Below are 19,060 nucleotides of genomic sequence, written 5' to 3' on the forward strand. Positions count from 1 at the left end.
AGTCTTCAGGTGTTTGAGAGGGCCTGCCACCGCTGGCTGCCACCACTGGCTGTAGGCTGGTGCCTCCTGTCTGAGCCCTTCCTGTCTGGGAGACACATGCATTTGACACGGGATGGTTGGGAGGTGCTGGTTCTGCTGTTGGTTTTCTCTTGTCCCATTTCCCCCACCACACAAGAATTGGGCCTCTGGCTTCCTGGTTCTCCTGCACTGTGCTGGGCCCCAGAAGCTGCCCGGGAGCTAGTGATGTGCAGAACAGGCGCCTGGCTCTTGTAGATAGCCAAGCTGTAGTCTGTCCAGCAAGAAGGTAGTATAACGAGACTGTGTGAACAGCACACACCCCAGGCTAGCTTTGAATGTAGCCTAAGACAATCATAAACTTACTTACAACATTATGAGATTCTTTTATGATTTTCTTTTGTAACTTGATTGTATTGTTATTGAGCATAAGCTTTGTAAATGACAGCAGCTGTCACAACATTAACTTTTGGTTTGTAAAGGAATAGAGAAATGAGGCAGCGTTGTCCTTCTGGCCCCTTGTTTTCTAATGGTGACAGCAATATTCAAACCAAAAATCACTCGGTAAGCCCTATGGCCTTCCCTAAATAACTGCTGAGAAGCCAGCACCCACGTGGTGACAGTTGATCTTTGTCCCTGCCAGCCTGGAGGAAAAGCTGCCTGGTCACCCAGTATGGGGAACACTCGCGAGTCCCAGGCCCAGCCCCTTCCCTGCACACCGCTCACCCTCCCTTGGTGCCTTTTCCTGCCCTTTCCAGGTGCCTGGTATCCCCAGACTCTCCTGCCCTCTTTCAGAGAAAGTTCTCATGGTTGGAATGGCATTTTTCATCTTTGGTCCCGTCCCTTGATGGCATCTCGGTTTATTTATAGTAAAGGAGGTTGGGAGCTGGAGTCAGGACATAGAAACTCCGCACCTCGCTTGATAAAAGGGAGTGGATAAATAACTAAATGTCCTCTGACCACCAGCTCCTTCGGCTACAATGTGGGTGACTGAGAAGCAGATGGCCCAGAATGTGTGGCAGGGCTCTGCAGGCAGCAGGAAGTGCTGCAGGGCACTAGAAGACATAAGTCCACCAGGGATGAATTGTTCTAGAAACCAATCACATGTTCTCCACATATGCATGTGTGAGCCTTGCCCTGCATCTGGCATTTCACCCGTCCCTTTGCCTCACATATTACCCTCACCCCTCTGCCATGGTCTGTCTCTAGAATGTTCCCCAGCGACACACATGTCAAAGGCTGGGTCCCCAACTTGGTAGTTGTGAGAAGTTTAAATGCTAGTGTCTGGTAGGTCTTCAGTCTTTGGGGATCTTTCCTTGAAGGACATTGTGGGTCCTTCCTCTCTTGTGACCTGGCCATGAGGTACTCTTGTCATGCTGGGCCACCACTGGCCCAGAGAAACAGGGCAAGCATCGTGGACTGAAACCATGAGCCAGGGTAACCCTCTTCTCTTGTTAAGTCAGTAGCCTCAGAAAGCAGCCTGACAACCTGTCCATGGGCATTTGTGTCCTCTGTGGTAGTTCCTGGCTCCAAGAGGAGAGCAGGACAGAGGTGGGGCAGGTGGGGTGGAAGATGGAAACACCTCACAGCCTTTGAAAGAGTCAATAGAATTACTCTTGAGGGGGTGGGAAGTCATCTAGCCACATCAAAAATCGGTTATCCATCCCAGCAGAAAAGCCCATTCTGCCTGCTTTCACTCAAGATCGGCCAGTGCTAGCTGTGACCCCAACCCCTAGCCTCCAGTCTTCTCCCCTGGCCTCCATCGTAGTAAGTTAGGATCATCCAGCATGTTCACAAACAACCCACAAGGCATCAGAGCCTCAGAAGTTTGAAGTTTGATGGCTTGTATCTCTTGAGCCCTCTTGAGCAAGCTGCCTACATTCTCTTTCAATTGTTTACACTGGAAAGGTGAATACTAGTTACTCAAAGAACCAGCGGGGAGTTTTCCCTGCTGCCCCTCACCCAGCAATGACTGGGCCTCTTTTCCAGGGGAATGGTATGAGTAGATAGCTTCTTGCAAAGATGGACAGACAGAACCAGATGTAGAAATAGGGAGGAGGGGAGGGAGCCTATGCTCTACAGACAACAGTCAGCTCAGGATGACAAGGCTCTGTCTAGCTCTGGTGGACAGAACCGTAGAGAGGACTAAGGCAGGGATGACATGTGCTTAAACACATGGCGTACCAGCTGCTCATAAAGAACAATGGACAGAAAAAATAATTTTCAAAAAATATAATACACATTTGTATAATTACTTTTCTTTTGTTATGACAAAATGCCTGACACCATAGGGGAGAAAGGATCTATTTGGGCTCACAGTGTGGGTATAACCCACTGTAGCAGGGAAGGCGTAAGAGCAGGAGCCGAGGCAGCTGGTCACATTGCTTTTGCAGTCTGGAAACAGCTGGATGCTGATGCACAGATAGCTTTCCCTTTTGTTCAGCCTGGGATACCCGGTTCATGGGATGATGCTACCTAAACTTAAACCTCCCTGGAAGCACCCTAAGAGACACACCCAGAGATGCTTCCCTGGAGATTCTAAATCCAGTCAAATTGACAATGAAGACTAAGCTTCACCTACCGTACCCACCATGTAGAATAGAAGCGAGGGGACAGCTTTCCTTCTGCTTGTTGTCTTCCCTGGAGACATCCCTTCTGGGGATATGCAGACATGCACAGATCAGCAGGATGTGAACACTGCATACATAAAATCCTTTCCCCCTCCTAAAAACCCCAGATGGCATCATTCCATGCCAAGGACTCTATGCCTCTTCTACTTACTAGCTTCCTCACATGGAGAGGACGGTGAGGCTGACCCCTTCCCATCAGTAACCGTGCTGTCATGACTCACTTCACCACTTGGTAATCAGGTGGGTGTGTGAGCGCTGCCTTCAAAATCAGCACCATAATAACCCAGTCATTCGGAGAGGCGAAGCAGATCAGGTCAGCTGTCTCTGTGGGTGTCTGCAGCCTGTTCTTGACCCCTTTGCTCATCACTCCTCCCTCTCTGCAGCTGGATTCCAGGAGTTGGGCTCAGTGTTTAGCTGTGGGTGTCTGCTTCTGCTTTACTCCTGGCAGATTCATGTCCCAAGTCTCCCTGCAGTTTTATATTGATACCTTTTCCCTCCTTCCTTCCGTCCATCTAAGGCCTCTGCGTTTTAGAAGCCCCCTTATGGCCAGTACCTCACCATATGTTCTCAAGACAGGATTGTATTACCAGGAATGTTTACATCCCACACCTCTTGTGTGTATATTTCTGTGTGTGTGGGTATGCATGTATGTGTGCGCACATGGACGTCAGAAGATAACTTTGAGTATCTTCGACAACCTAGAACTCACCAAGTAGGTTAGGCTGGCTGGCCAACCCAAGGATCTGCCTATCTCTGTCTCCTCTCCTCAGTGCTAAGATTATAAGTGTATACCAATGTGCCCAATTTTCTTATGTGGACTCCAAGCTCAAGTCCTTATGCTTTCAAGGCAAGCACGTTACTGTCCACCCATACAGTCATGTGACTTCTTCAACAGTGACGTCGGTGATGCTGAGCTCTAAGCATTTCCCTATAAGCAGCCTCCACCAATATGGCTCCATGGTGTTTGCTGTTGACACAAGCTTGGTGGGGAGGGAGAAGAGAGCAAGTAGTATTGACCAAGGGGAGGACGAGACCATGTGAAGGGTCAGAGGGGGTGATGATGTCAGGGCTATATGAACACCCCCAACAAGGGGCCTGTTCACACCTCAACATGGATGCTGAGGGAGGTTCTGAACCCTGGGCTTCTAAGGGGCTGTGAACACACTTAATAGACTCTTGCCTGGTGTCTACATTTAACATTTCATGGTTTTTGTCAGAGGAAGATATGGGTTCTCAGGAACAGAGAGAGCCGTCTCCTCTCTGCCATGGCCACACTTGTAATGAGCTCTGCAATTTCCCTACAGCCTCCAGCGTCTCCTCTTCTCCATCAACACCCACCCAACTGACCAAGTCGCACCCATTTCCCCTGGAGTCCTACAAGCAGGAGCCCGAACGCCTAGAAAACCGCATCTGTACTTCCTCGTCCCCACCAGACACCGGCCAGCGCCTCTGCCTGGCCTTCCAGAGTCCAGTGCGGCCTCCACTGGCATCCCCCACTCACCATGTACCCCTAAGAACCGTAAGTCTGTACCTTCTTCCCAGGGCGGGACTGGACCAAACTGGGAGGGAAGATAGAGCTTCTTCATACCAGCTCAGGCTGTGCACTGCTAGCATTTGTGAATTGTATTGTCATGAGTCACAGTCTGAGAGACGCATTCGGGGTCCAGTTGGGTATGCATGTGTGATGGTAGGAATCAAAGGAGAAACTGTGTCACCCTCTCCACTTGGAATATGACCAGGAGAAAGGCTTTTCCCTCCACTTCTTAAAACTGGTGCTAAACTGTCACCAGCAAAGCAGAATAAGATACAAAAGAAGAAAAAGAAAAGAAAAGGAGAGGGAGGGAGGAAAGGAGGAAGGGAGGAATAGAGGGAGGGAAGGAAGGGTTGTATTCTAGAGTTTTAAGGTCTGACATCACTGACTTGAGGTAGGTTCTTAGAAAGTCACTTGGAAGAAGTGGGACAATGTGTCTTTGTGGCTGTCAGAGGATTAGCTCAGAAGGTCAGGGATTGTTGATGAAGGAGGCCAGATTCCCCCCCACACCTGGATACTGTCCAAGCCAACACAGTACCCCAAGCATGGAGACCCTACCCACCGTAGCCTGTTTAGTTTAATTAGGTACTCTCAGAGCCCCAGAGTCATCCCTGCGCTCAGTGAGGATGTACCAGTGCAGATGGAACCCTGTCTTCGGCCATGTTGGTTTCTTTTGCTGGGACGGTGACAACAAAGCACAGCCTCCCTCCATGTCCACTGGAGATTGGTTCCAGGACCCCGAGGGTACCAAGGTCCTTGTGTGCTTAATCCCTTTTATAAAATGGCATGGTTTTGACGTGGTGCCTAGGCACATCTCTCTGTAGATTTTTAAACCATCTTTGAAAACATAATTGGTAACACAGTCTATGTCATGGTCTGTCCGTTGCATCCTTTAAACAGTCCTTACAAAGCATGCATATCCAGTACAGAGACAGTCTTGTTTCCAATATTTCCAATCTGCAATCTATTAAATCTACAGGTGCAAAACCTATGGAGAAGAAAGCCAAGTGCCCCACACCTTAAAATAGCACATTGCATTTTCCCACAATCCTGAAGCTAAAAGTCCAAAGCAAGTGTTTGCGTGGGGCATCACTTCCTCCAGGCTTTCAGAGGCCTTCTTTCTCTCCCAGCATCTAGCAGCCTGGATTTTTCTAGATCCTAACTCCATCTCCTAAGCCACCTTCCCTCTATGTCTGCTTGTGTCCCAGTGTCCCTCTTCTTAGGACACTAATCATCTTGGGTAAGAGTGTACCTCAATAGCTTCATGTGGATATGTTGACATCCACAAAGACCTTATTTCCAAATAAGAGTCCCACTAATGGGCACTACAGTTAAAACATCAGCATGTCTTCTCAGGAGATGCTGTCCAGCCCATAACAGTTGATATTTTGGGGGAGAAAATGTTTGCCAAGCAGAGTACATACCATGATTGCTTCTCTGTTCATTCAAGCACAACTTTATTAAAGGGGACTTAGCAGTGTTCATTTGCATGGCAAGGGTTAAACTGCCCTGCATTGTCTCTACCCTCCAGAGCTTACACACTTGCTGGCAGTGTGTTAAGTAATACTCAGGCAAATAGCTAAGTCATCATGGAAAGTCGATGGCTGGGATAATGGCTGCAGCTGGCACAGTACCAGCTGAACTGAGCCTGAAGTGATGGTGTGAGTTTAAATAAGCAGAGAGGCAAAAGAAAACCTTCTGGAAAAGAAAAGAATGGCTGGAACTGTGTGTCAGATGGACACTTGCTATTGACAGGAATAAACCCAAAGGTTGTCATGCTGAGTGAGATAAGCCAGACACCATAGGACAAAAATTGCATGATCTATTTACATAAGGTCCCTACACTTGTCATAGAGACAGAAACTGGAGTGGTGGTTGTCCAGGGGTTAAAGAGACAGAGTGACATTTTCTTAAATTACATTTCATTTATTGGGGGGGGGGCATGTCACGGCATTTGTGTAGAGGTCAGAAGACAATTTTCAGTCTCTTTTCTTGTACCATATGGATCTCAGAGATCAAACTCAGGTCCCCTGGCCTGGCAGCAATCACCATTACCCAGTGAACCATCTTGCCAGCCCAGGTGATATTTTAATGTCAGTTTCCCTTTAGGAAGATAAAACAGTCTGGGAGATGGATGTTAAAGTGGTCCCATGAGGGCATGGATGCATTTATGTCATGGAACTGTGTGTTTACAATGATCCTCTGCTGAGACCTGTATTGTGTATAGCTACTCATCACAGCAAAAGAATGACCTGCCATGGTACTTGTGTGACCACCCAGGGCTCCCCACTTACACTTTGAAATGATATGTCTCAGGAAGTGGAAAAGAAGGGCTGAGGAGATGACTTAGTAGGTTAAGTTCGTGCCACACAAACATGCGAACAAATTCAGATCTCTAGCGCCTATGCAAAAGCCTGGCTTGGTGGCACAGATCTGAAACCCAGTTCTGGGGTGGGTGAGAGAGAGGAGATTGCTGGCCCTCCAGCCTAGCTCAATTAACTAACTTGAGGTAAGACTCAAGCACAGGAAAGTGACCCTGTCTCAAAACTCACAGTGGGAACCACAGAAGAATACATCGGAGGGTCACTCTGACCTCCACAAGCATCCTCACACATAAGGCACGCACACACACTCATGATAACACATGTACACAAAAAAAAAAAAATCGGAAAAGGATATCCCCACTGGCTACTTGCCATTAACATACCCTGCAGATCTGCCGCCTCGGCAGCCACAGTGGTGCAGGTGGCATTTGAACTTCATATAAAATTTGTCCCTTTATAATTGGATTCTGTTGGATGTCTTTAATTTATGGGCTGTTCCTTACGAGCTTGACTGATTTTGTTAATTTTGCTACTGGCATAATTTTCACGAAGAGATATGAGCTGCGTAAAGATTTCTGGGCCCTAAAAATATTTCAACATAATTTATCTCTGCGCTTTAGAATAAAGACTCTTTACATAAACAGGGACCATGAAATCATTTTTTGTGAAGTCAGCTCCCATGAATTTTATTCTAAAGTTGGAAAGGGATGGGAGTGAATATTTGTCTTTAGTTAGTACACTTATCAAAACAATTTATTTATTCAACAAATAAATACAGGCTGGAGATGTAGTTCGACTGGTAAAGTGCTTGCCAGAATGCATGAAGCCTGGTGTTCCACATAACCAGGCTCAGTGGAGGGTTCTTATAATCCCAGTATGTGAGAGGTGGGGAAGAGAGGACCAGAGGTTCAAGTCATCCCCACCTACCTAATAATGCTAAAGGCAGTCATGTCATTCCCATTTCACCATGACCTCAAGACTGCACCTCGACCCCTGCATGGCCAAGGTCCAATACATAGACTGTAGAGTGGCGGTCAGGAGTAAAGTGGTGATAGTGTGAACTCTCTCAAGAAGCTTGATGTTGGAGCCAACGAGATGATCCTGTGCTTGCTTCTGGTCAGCTCAATTTCTTCACTGCCTAGGGAATGGTGCTGCCCATGGGGATGATGCTTCCCACACCAATTAATTAAGATAGTCCCCCACAGACATTAACACAGGCCTACCCAATATAGACAACCCCTCACTGAGACTCTTTCCAGGTGACTCTAGGTTATGTCAAGGTGACCATTAAAATGCGCCCATATTCATGAGCTTGTGCTGGAGCGCATGTTCTCACACACACACACACACACACACACACACACATACACACACTTATGCTAAGCAAACACTTCACTACTAAGTTACACCCTTGGTCTTGGAATCTCACTTTGGGCTATATCTTGAGTTTGGGGTATGAGTGTCATCAAGGGGGTAATCTCAGAAAGAGGAGAGGAAAGGGAAGACCCTAAGCTATGATATAGTCTCAGTGGAAATAGTGCTCTGTCCCAGGAGCTTGGAGCTGGAGAACTGTGAGCTAAAGTGAACTTCATTTCAGCTGCAGTGTGTACCAGTGTTCTATTGTGGAAATACAAAGGGGATTAATACAGAGTCCAGCGTTGAGGATGGAGCCCTCCCACCTGGGCCTGCAGAGGTTTGCTGTGTTCTTATGTAGCCTCTACACCTGCTTGCATCCTTCAGATTCCTTCTTTTTCTTGTAAGTCTTTTTGGACTACCCTATTAGCTCATTCAACTTTCCTTTCCAGGATGGGGACAGAGCTGACAGTCTGCATTCTAACTGTGCACCTAGCCACAGCCCAAGCCCCTCCTTTAACCATAATTACCACTTTATAGGCTCTGTCTCATAGGACACAGTTGAATGGAGGGTGAATTTGAGAGAAACATAGTTCCAGACAGATAATAAATTATTACTGTCTTAAGTATTGAATTACTGGGGCAAGTGTTACATGATAATAGAACATTCATTTCCTTGTAGGAAGGGAACCTGAGCAAAAGATAATCTTTTAAGGAAGAAAAAGTGCATCAACCAACTTCATTAGCAATATCTCTAGTTTACCTAGCCCTGAATATTGGGGGGAATCACTGAGCAGTCACCTTATATTTTGAGACAGGGTCTCTCACCACATCTGCAGCTCATTTACTCAGCTAGAGTGGATGGCCAACAAGCCTTGGCAACCCTCTTCTCTCTACCTCCCTCCTGCTGAGATTACAAATGCCTGGTTTTTAGATGGGTGCTGGGGTTGAACTCAAATCCTGATGCTAATACAACAAGCACTTCATGGGCTGTGCCGGCTCCTCGACACAGCCTTTTATCTTGTGTTAATCTTCTTAGGACATGCTCTTTACTGTGGTTTGGTCATCACCTATTACATACCTGTGGCAAGCCATTATCCTGTGCCCATAAATACATGCAAACATGTACCAGTTAAAAAACTTTCAGACAAGGTCTCATATATCCGAAGCTAGCCTCAAACTGTGTGTCTGAGTATGATCTTGACCTTCTGATCCTCCTGTTAACACCCGCCACCAAGTGCTGGGATTGTGGGTCTGTGCTCTGTGTCTGCTCTGTGTGGTCCTCAAGATCAAACCCAGGGCTCTGTCTGTGCTAGACAAGCACTCCACCAAAGGAACCACATCCGCTGAACTACATTATTTTTTAATTTTAAAAGAAAAACACTCTAAAAATCTATAAATATTTCAAATCACATGACATTAAGACGTCTTTGTGTGTACTACTTTGGTTTTTATATTCCTGTCTACCACTTCAGATACCCAGTGACAACCTAATCAGGGCTTGTCTCAGATGTGTCTGTCCAGAGATGACAAACTAACATTTCCATCACTCACTACAGATTAGATATTTTAAAAATAGTGTGGGGATTGACATTGGGTCAAGAAGTAGGAGCCGCTGAGAGGGCTGATTGGTGTGAGGGTCAGAGAGCAGAAGCCAGAGTGGCTGTAGCAAGACAGCCAGAGAACAGCTTTTCTCCTGGCTACTAGAAAGAGGATTTTAGGCTGCATTCTTTCTGGGTCCTTGCACGATCGGGATCCTGAGTCTAAAAGCAGAAAAGAATGTGGAGCCCAAGAAAGGATCTCCACCTATTTCCCTGAGCAATGGCAGGTCTTCAAGAGCCTCGTGTGTAAGTCTCTCCAGGGCTGAGTGCCAAGGATATACTAGATCTTAGATCCGTCCCTCTCCCTCTTCCTCTTCCTCTTCCTCTCTGTTTTCCTCTCCTCTTGTCCCCCTCCCTCTCTCCTTCCCCCTCCCCCTCTCCCTCTCACTCCTCTCTCCAGGGCTGAGTGCCAAGGATATACTAGATCTTAGATCCGTCCCTCTCACTCTCCCCCCCTTCTCCCTTCCCTTCCTCCCTATCTCTGGGTAGCGCGCGTGTGCGCGCGCACACACACACACTCTCTCACACCTGGCTTACTTGATGCTGGGCTTCAGAGTCTGGGCTGCATATGTGGTAAGCCAGCACTCTGCCACCTGAGCAGGTCCCTTCCTCCTGTCTACCTCTTCCATTTCCCAGAACTCAGAAGAGAAAGAATTTGCTCAGCTGTTATTCCCTAAAACCCTCTTATTTGTGGGATGCTGTCCCAGGCACTGAGTACTGGAAGATGATTTTGATAATCCCCACCCTGAAAGTTTCCCCAGCAGCAAGAAGGGCTCAGAACAGCTCTGGAGCTGAGGCAGTCAGGGAGTATCCCCACTTTCCTCTTGATGACAAAACTCACAGATGGAGCAGGGGCTTCTGAACATCCACAGGACATGAGGCCATACTCAGCACTGTTGCAATCATAAAGATACAAAAGTAGGGTAAAATGAAAATGGAAATTTCTAGTATGTCTTTCCTCTTAATCTATAGAGCCAACATACCTCATGGTTAAGTCCATATCAGACCATGTTCTCTAATCATGACAAAAGCCAATATAAGCTCTTCCTTGACTTTTTCCATATAAGTGAATAACCCTGCATTTGGCTAAGAGAGACCATGTTTAGGATATTGGTGTCATATAGAGACTGTTTACTATAACAATCTTCACACAGTCCCGCCACTGGGGGTCAGACTACAGTGGCCATCTGCCATATCTTGGTTCGATGGAAAAGAAAGTATCACCTGCTTCTGCCTTGGACCTTAACTCTGTGTGTTTCTTATATAAGAAACCGTCGTGGGATACTTCACATCTGATGTTTATTGCTGTATTGTTCACCATAGCAAAGAAACGGAACCAATCTAGCTGTCCACCACAGATGAGAGGATAAGAGGAATGTGCTATAAATACGTATGATGGAATTTTATCCAGCCATGAAGAAAAATGAAATCACAATGTTTACAGGGAGGTCGGTTGAATGGGAAATTATTCTGATAATGAAATAAGCCAGATTCAGACGAATACCAATCTTCTCTGATATAGAGAACCTGGAGTTTAATCTTATATATGTATTTGTGTGTGTGCATGCATGCATGTGCATCAGACACAAAACAATCATGAGAGGGAAAAAGGTCTTCAAAGGAGGCTAGAGAGGGAGAAAGGAAAATAGAATACATATGACATTAAGGGAGGAGGAGGAAGAAGGGGGCCAGTGAGGACAGCAGACACAGAATCTGGGGAGTCAGGAAGAAGCCTGCGAAAATACTGTAGCAAAGCCCATCACTTTGTGCACAGAGTTTTAATCACATGAGAAAATGGAAGGGAACAGAAGGAGAAGGAAAAGGGGGAGGAGAAATAAAGGAAGGGGGAAGAAATTAAGAATCCTAGTCCAAGCCATGGTGGAAGCCAGATGGCAGGGTTACTGAGAGAGTGTGAGGGAGCAAAGCATGGGCCGAGAATGTGGGCTGTTTATTGCCAGGCTTGGTGTGAAGAGAAGTGAGGGATGAGCCAGAGGGAGACAAGGAAAGATACTTCTGTAGTATGAGGGTGTCCAGGCCATGTTAATGAGCTGAAGAAATGGCCTTTACAGGTCCTGTACCTACAACCCCTTCACCCCATGCCTCTCCTAGAGGAGACATGGTGCTTGCCTCAGACTGTGACAAGCACCCAGTAGAATAATTATGCACAATTACTCATCTAAGGGCTCAGCTGTTAGCAAATGTGGCCAGCAAGATTTGAATCACAGCAACTGGGCTCCACAGCATGTTGTTAGCATAGTTTCACACCCTCTGAAGACAAGTGCTGGAATCTTGCCTTTCCACCTCATGGTGACTCATCATCTCAGTTCAGGGCTTGGCCCACCCAGTCCCATGAGCCATATCTGGCCTATCACTTCATTTTATGAAGTTTGATTGGCACATACTCATTGTCTCATCTCTTCCCTGTGTCATCTCATGCTAGAAGCACAGCTCAGCAAAGCCTACAGGATTTCCATGTAGCCTTTCTTCAGAAGCTTGCTAATCCCTGGCAAATCCATGCCAGAGCTTCCCCTTATACTGGTGTGCAATTAATTGTGAGAAAGTCCAGTACAAAGGGCACAGTGAACCTGGTCTCCTGAAATACAGGAGTCAAGTAGGTGAGCTTTGCTCTGACTGGGAAAGCAGGCTCAACACCAAGTGCTGTGGGCTTGGCCACTAACTGTGCCTCCCAGGAGACCCAGGAGCCTGACTGCACATGGTATTGGGGAACCAGTAGAGTCTGTGCAGTTAGAATTCAAAGCCTGGGACTCTTCTCCCCCAGAGCATTATAAAATTATGCAAGTCACTTCAAAACTGATGGCGGAGATTGGGTAACAGGGTTAGGGATGATGGGAGGGATTTGAATGTCTTTGAGTAAGAATGGGCTGCATTTGAAGGCAGGGACACAGATGGTCATTTTAAACATGTCACTGTCTTTTCTTGCATGGTTTTTAGAGAAGCATTACTGTTTAAATGCAGAATGTCACTCAGAGGCCCCTGTGGTAAAAAGGTGTGGTCCCCAGAATGATGCTGTTGTTAGGTAGCAGAGCTTTTAAGAGATGGGGCCTTAGCCAGGCCGTAGTAGTGCAAACCTTTAGTCCCAGCACTAGGGAGGCAGGGGCAGGCAGATCTCTATGAGTTCTAGCCCAGCCTGGTCTGCAAAGCTACACATAGAAACCCTGTCTCAAAAATCAAAAACAAACAAACAAAGAGATGGGGTTTTGCAGGAACTGCTTAAATCTCTGGGAACCTTGATTTGAAGAAAATAACAGGCCCAGCCTCTTCCTCTCCGTCTTCTCCCTCGGCTTATAATGTAAGTAATATGACTGCCACATGCTCCTGCCATGATAAGCTGCCTTGCCAGGGACTCAGAACAGTGAGCTAACAGTCACACACCAGAACCTCGCAAACTGAAAGCCAAAACAGTTGTAAGTTAATCAACAAAAGTTAAGTATTTTGTTATAGGGATAGAAAGCTGGCCATCACAGGTGCCTGGCTACCCTTGCCTCTGGTAAAAGGATTCCTTTAGGGGCTGGGGACATGATTTAGTGGGCAAAGCACTTGAAAGACACATGTGAGGACCAGGGTCTGGATCCCCAGAACTCACATAGATGTTAGGTGGGTGTGGGAGCCCACATTTAATTCCAGCACCCAGAAGGCTGAGATGGGATTCCCCAGGGAAAGCTGGCTAGCTAGACTAGTTGTATGGGCAAGCTTTGAATTCAATTAGTAGACCCCACCTCAGATAACATGGAAAGCTATTGAGGAAAAACCTGGATATCAGCCATGGGTCTCCACACATGCACAAACATGTTCATACACCTACACAACATATGTACATGGGTGCATACTATACACATTGGAACATGGAAAAATATCAAATAAATTTTCTAAAACGATTTCATTAGTGAACAGATTGTAGTATCAAATTCATGAAAGAAACTAAGCAAGAAACTGAGAAATAGAACGGCAGCCATGGGACAGCCATGTGCTGCATCAAGGCTGCAGGGGCGGCACCTTCTTAGAGGAAAGCACTAATTTAATAGTCATTATGTGGTAAGGTTGTCTGGGCTAGGTGTTTCCCAGTTATGTAGATGTGGGAGGAGCGAATGTTCAGTTTGGGGGCATGAAAGAGCAAGTGAGGTTGTCACTCAGTTATCTAGGACAGTAAAGCAGGTGTTAAAAGCAAGCTCTGCTATGCAATGTTGAGTGACTTTTCCTGGGGAGACATTAAGAAGCATCTCTTCACCACAGACAGAGTGACAATCAAAGACCAAGAAACCACTCCACCCAAGTCTACCTTAGTAAACTAGTAAGTTTTTATTAAGGTTACTCATAGGCTCATGGGCAACTCAAGGCAACCACATCACTGGAAGGTCACTAGCATGGAAATGACTCAAGAAAACTGTATCCCTAGACAGGCAACTTCAGAAGAACCAATTTTACTGCTTGTATAACCTTAGGAGGGGTCCTGCGAATCTTGTAATTTCAGGAACTTCTTAAGCCTTGTGAGTTTTCCTAGCTTCTAGAGCCTCCCTTCTCCGTCTAGGACAGAATGTTTCATTGTGGGAGGAAATTTTTTTCCTTTTTTTTTTTTTTTTTGTTTGTTTATGTTTGTTTTTTGTTATTCCTTTGGAATATCCAAGATATCAGGGCCAACATCTTTAAATCTAAAGTGGAGAAGATGATGTGGGAAGAGGCAGAAGTATTTACCTCTGGTTAAGTCAAAGGGATAGAGACTCAGAACACCAGGTGTGGATAAGAAAATAGTTAAAGTCTAAGAAGGAAAACTTCTTTATCAATATCTTTGTGAGAAAATGCACTGGGGTTGGGGGTGAGGGCTGGCGCTGAACATTAAATGGTGGAGAAATTGCTACTGCTCACTCATGCACCATGGACTGCTTGCCTCAATTTGCATCTAGATGAGAATTCCTTCAGCTCAGAACTAGGGCCGTCATCTCCTAGCACTTAGGAAAGCATTAACTGAAGCTGGTGAAATGTCATCGGTACAACAGTGACACAGACCATAACCAGTGTTAATGGTGTTGCTTTAATGGTGATGTGGAAATGAGCCGCAGTGGTGGTGGAAAAGTTCAGGGCAAGCCTCCTCTGCAGTCCCCCTGAGCAGCCAGGCATGTCTGGTTAATGACTGACCACCCACTCCCCTCCCCCGGCCACATGAGATGGCCCTGTAACCCATATTTTCCTCTTTCCGATGCTTGTCAGGGGACCCTAATACATTGCTGTGTGGGGTCCTAAGGACTGTGCTGCCCTGCTTAGACATAACTGCAGGAAGGAGTTTGTGCAGATTAGAAATGAAGGTGGCTGACTCAATAGAAAGCCTCTTGCGAAGTCTCCATCTCTGCTACAGGCTTCCTGGATGCACGCGCAGCAGGGGTTCACTGCTCATACCTGTGCTTTCTCAGATTGGATCTGATGGAGCTATGCCTTTGCTTTCTTTGTGTTTAATAATCTTTACATTAGAAGCCTCTAGAGGGGTGTTTCACTCTTTTAGAAATAACATTCTGAGGGTGGGCAAGAGGATTCAGTGTATAAAGATACTTTCCACTGAGCCTAATGACCAGAGTTCAATCCCTGGACACACACGGTAGAAAGAGAAATAGCTCCTACAAGTTATCCTCTGACATCCATAGGAGTGCCATGGCACACACATGCCCACACACATAAACACATAAGCATGCACATGCTCACACCCCACACACGCAAGTACATACCCTCACAATAAATATAAAAATTTATAATAGAATAAAAATAACAAAAATAACGTTCTGAGCTTACACCTGAAAAATCCCAGCACTGTACAGCTAACACGGGAAAACCAAGAGTTCAAGGCCAGGCTAGGCTGCATAGCAAGACCCTGTCTTGACTGGGGTGGCGAGGTCTGGAGAGATGTCTCAGTAGTTAAGAGTACTTGCTCTTCTTCCAGAAGACCTGGATTCTAGGCCCAGCATACACATGCCAGCTCACAATCATCGCTAACTCCAGTTCCAGAGAATCTAATGCCCTCTTGTGGTTTCCACAGGCATTGCATACACATGGTGCACACACATACATGTAGGCAAACACACATAAAAAATAAATCTTAAAGCAAACAAAAAACTTACACACATAAATAGAATTCCTATTCTTCTGCAAACTGTACTTTGAGGCTCATTTCTCTGTTTCAGTGTCAATGTTCCTCTTTTCTATGGACAGAGTTCTGGAGATGCTAGCACACAGTGTGACCACTGCAATGTCTTGCCACTTGACCTACATTGTCTCTTCATCACAGATACAGAGATAGATAACAGTGGTAGATTCATAGAGACTGTTTAGCATGTCACCATTTCACTTAGTATTTATCTACCTATTTATTGATAGGTAACATTTTACTATGTGTTCCAGGATGGCCTCAGACTCACAGTCCCATATCCCAGCCTCCCAAGTATCAGTTGGTAAGTGTCATCACCTCACTGAATGCTCTAATCAGGCACCCATCCACCTTGGTTGCCCAGAGACTGTTTTCGTTAAGAAGACTCAATTTTGTCAAGTTTAGTCAATAATCAATACTGAATAAGGCTTTGCCCTGTTTAAATTACTTAGCCAATTGCTGTTCCTATGCAGCAGCAGATAGGTTGTATGGGTGGATGGATGGACCGACAGGCAGACAAATGGATGGTATTTAGATAGATGTAGATATAGATATAGATATAGCCTTGGTGAGACTGGCTTAGAGAGCATGTGTACCACACTGCAGGTCATCACAGAAATCAGACTGATGAACGTAGTATGGGTCACTAGAGTTGCTCACTAGTGATCAGGTTCAGATGATGAGTTGAGGATCTGACATTTCAGCACCTCATGGACAATGGAAGACTGAGTATTTGCCTGCCAAGACTTCTCTCCAAGCTTAGGGATGAGGAAGAGCAGAAGGCAGAAGACGGGCATTTCCTTAGCTGTTCTTATTCCTCGAATTGAGCTTGGCCACTCCCCTTTTTAAAAGTCTAGCAACTGAAGTTCAGTTTGGAGAGCCCTGACACCAGACTGAGAAACTGTAGCACCTAATAGTCTGTTTTTCTGTTGCTGTTAACACAAGACTGCAGACTGGGTGAGTCTTAATAGAAACGGCTCGGCATTCTGATCCAAGGTCAAGGGGTGTGTCTGATGGTGGCCTTCTTACTGGCAGAGTCCTTAGGGTGGCACGGGGCACAGGACAAACAACAGGACACAGGTGTGTTCTCTGGTGCCTCTTCCCCCCTCTTCCTCTCTACCTCCTTCATATTCTTTCTCTCTCCTCCTTCAGGTCTCATTTTCCCAAGGTAACTTCAGAATGGCTCTGCAGCCAAGAGTGATCCTCCTGCCTCCACCCCCACCCAAATACTGGGATTGCAGAAGTGGTCCACCACACCTTGTTTTCTGCAGTGCTGGACATAAAACCCACACCATGTCTCAAAACCAGGCTCCGTGTGTGCTGGGCAAGCACTCAGGCAGCTGTGTTGCATCCTTGGCCCCTAGGCTTTCTCTCATTCAAAGCCACCAAGATTTAATCGGAGTTTCCACCCCTGATTATCATCTAATCCAGGCCCCACCAGTAATCGCTAAATTGGATTAGGTCTCCACCCTTTTAATACCTCACAAGCTCCAGTGTGAGCTTTGGAAGGAACAAACCATATTGGCTCACGGCACTGCCAGCATTTCACAACCCTCAACTAGAATAGAGTATTAGTGTGGCTTGCTTGTTAAGAACAGAAGTGTGAACTGTAGAAATAACTCTCTTAATTGTGTTAGATGTGCTTGAGCACAGCTTCCGATACCCAGAAGAGGCTGTGTCTAGCATTCCAGAAGTAAGCAGAAGTGTCAGCCTCATAGAGCTTGGTCTCAGAAACTCAAGAATACCATCCTTCTGACTCCCAGGCACATGGCATAGATGCAGCTGTTTGCACATCACCTGTCTGCCTACTCAACCTTTCAAATGGGCAGCTAAAGAGAAGGCCTGGTTCCCACCAAGTGTGAAGCACCGACTGTTGAACCATATGTTAGGTCCAGAGGCAAAGACCCCTGTGTGAGGACACCTGTGTATTGTGGGAGAGAGGCGCCAGCATAAACACGTGTCCATTGCCTTCCTCTGAGGCAGAAATGCAAACAGAAAGGCTTTTAGCACTAGGAACTCAGCCTGCAGGAGCACAGTCAGCAGGTAACTTGTTGGCAAGACTTAAGAGGGAGGGAACTTTCAGGCTATGGATTCCCCTGAATGAGGCAAAGTCCATTTTTCTGAGATAGAGGCAGGAGCTGGAAACAGCAGGAAAACAGGAATGTTTTGGGGGTGGGGAGGAGGGCCACAATCTTTGTCTCTGTAAAACACAAATGTAGATGAAGAGAATGTTTGGTATTTATTATTTGGGAGGGTACATGTGCTGCAGCATGTTTGTGGAGATCAGAGAACAACTTTGTGGAGTCAGGTCTCTCCTACCTTTATGTGCGTTCTGGGGTACCCAGGTCACCAGCCTTGTACAATAAGCACCTTCACCCAGAAACCATCTTGTTAGCCCTAGAATACTTTTTAAATCATTTAGATCAAATTCAGAAGATCAAGTTGCATTTAAACATGTATGTTGTTGGGCTGTAGCTCAATTGGTAGAGTGCTTGTCTGGCATGCGAAGCCCCAGCACCATATAAACTGGGTTTGGTCACTGGCACCTCTGACACTCTGGGGTAGAGGCAAGAGGATCAAAAGTTCAAGGTCATGCCAGAGGCAGTGGCCCACTCCTTTAATGCCAGTGTTTGAGAGACAGAGGCAGGGGCATCTCTGTGGGTTCCAAGCTGCATGGTGAAACCCCGTCTCAAAAAACAAAACAAAAGGAGTCGAGGTCATTCCCAGCTATATAGAGTTCAAAGTCCTAGGATAAATGAGACTTTATCATTCTTTTAAAAAAGATTAATTTCTAGTTGAGTTCATAAGAAAAATGCTGTAGGGAAACAAAACAGCTCCCTACAGAATGGGAAAAGATCTTCACCAACCCCACATCCGAGAGAGAGGGCTGCTCTCCAAAATATACATAGAACTCAAGAAACTAGACATCAAAAACACCAAATAATCCAATTTAAAAATGGGGTACAGATCTAGACAGAGAATTCTCAACAGAAAAAAATCTCAAGTGGCAGAAAGACACTTAAGGAAATGCTCAGCATCCTTAGTCATCAGTGAAATGCAAATCAAAACAACTCTGAGATTCCATCTTAACACCCATCAGAATGGCTAAGATCAAAAACAACAACAGCTTATGCTGGAGAGGATGTGGAGAAAGGGCAAATTTATACAGCCACTGTGGAAATCAGTATGGTGATTTCTCAGAAAATTAGGGATCAACCTACTTCAAGACCCTGAAATACCACTTTTGGGCATATACCCGAAGGAGGCACATTCACACCACATGGACATTTGCTCAACTATGTTCATAACAACATTATTTGTAATAGCCAGGTCTTGGAAACAACCTCAACTGAAAAGTGGATAAAGAAAATGTGGTACATTTATACAGTGGATTACTACTCAACAAAGAAACAATAACATCCTAAAATTTGCAGGCAAATGGACAGAACTAGAAAAAA

The 19,060-nt window shown here is 45.9% G+C and overlaps 1 protein-coding gene across 2 annotated transcripts in view; it reads left to right on the forward strand.

Moving 5' to 3' along the window:
• The window catches only part of Prkag2 (protein kinase AMP-activated non-catalytic subunit gamma 2), a 242,124-nt gene that overhangs the window by 146,937 nt on the left and 76,127 nt on the right, over nucleotides 1-19,060 (forward strand). For both annotated transcript variants that reach the window (XM_051203229.1, XM_051203230.1), the window contains exon 4: nucleotides 3,950-4,164. In XM_051203229.1, the coding sequence (XP_051059186.1) occupies nucleotides 3,950-4,164 (215 nt within the window). The remainder of the gene's footprint in view (nucleotides 1-3,949; nucleotides 4,165-19,060) is intronic.

Source organism: Phodopus roborovskii, unplaced genomic scaffold (assembly GCF_943737965.1).
Source record: "Phodopus roborovskii unplaced genomic scaffold, PHOROB, whole genome shotgun sequence".
Taxonomy (NCBI): domain Eukaryota; kingdom Metazoa; phylum Chordata; class Mammalia; order Rodentia; family Cricetidae; genus Phodopus; species Phodopus roborovskii.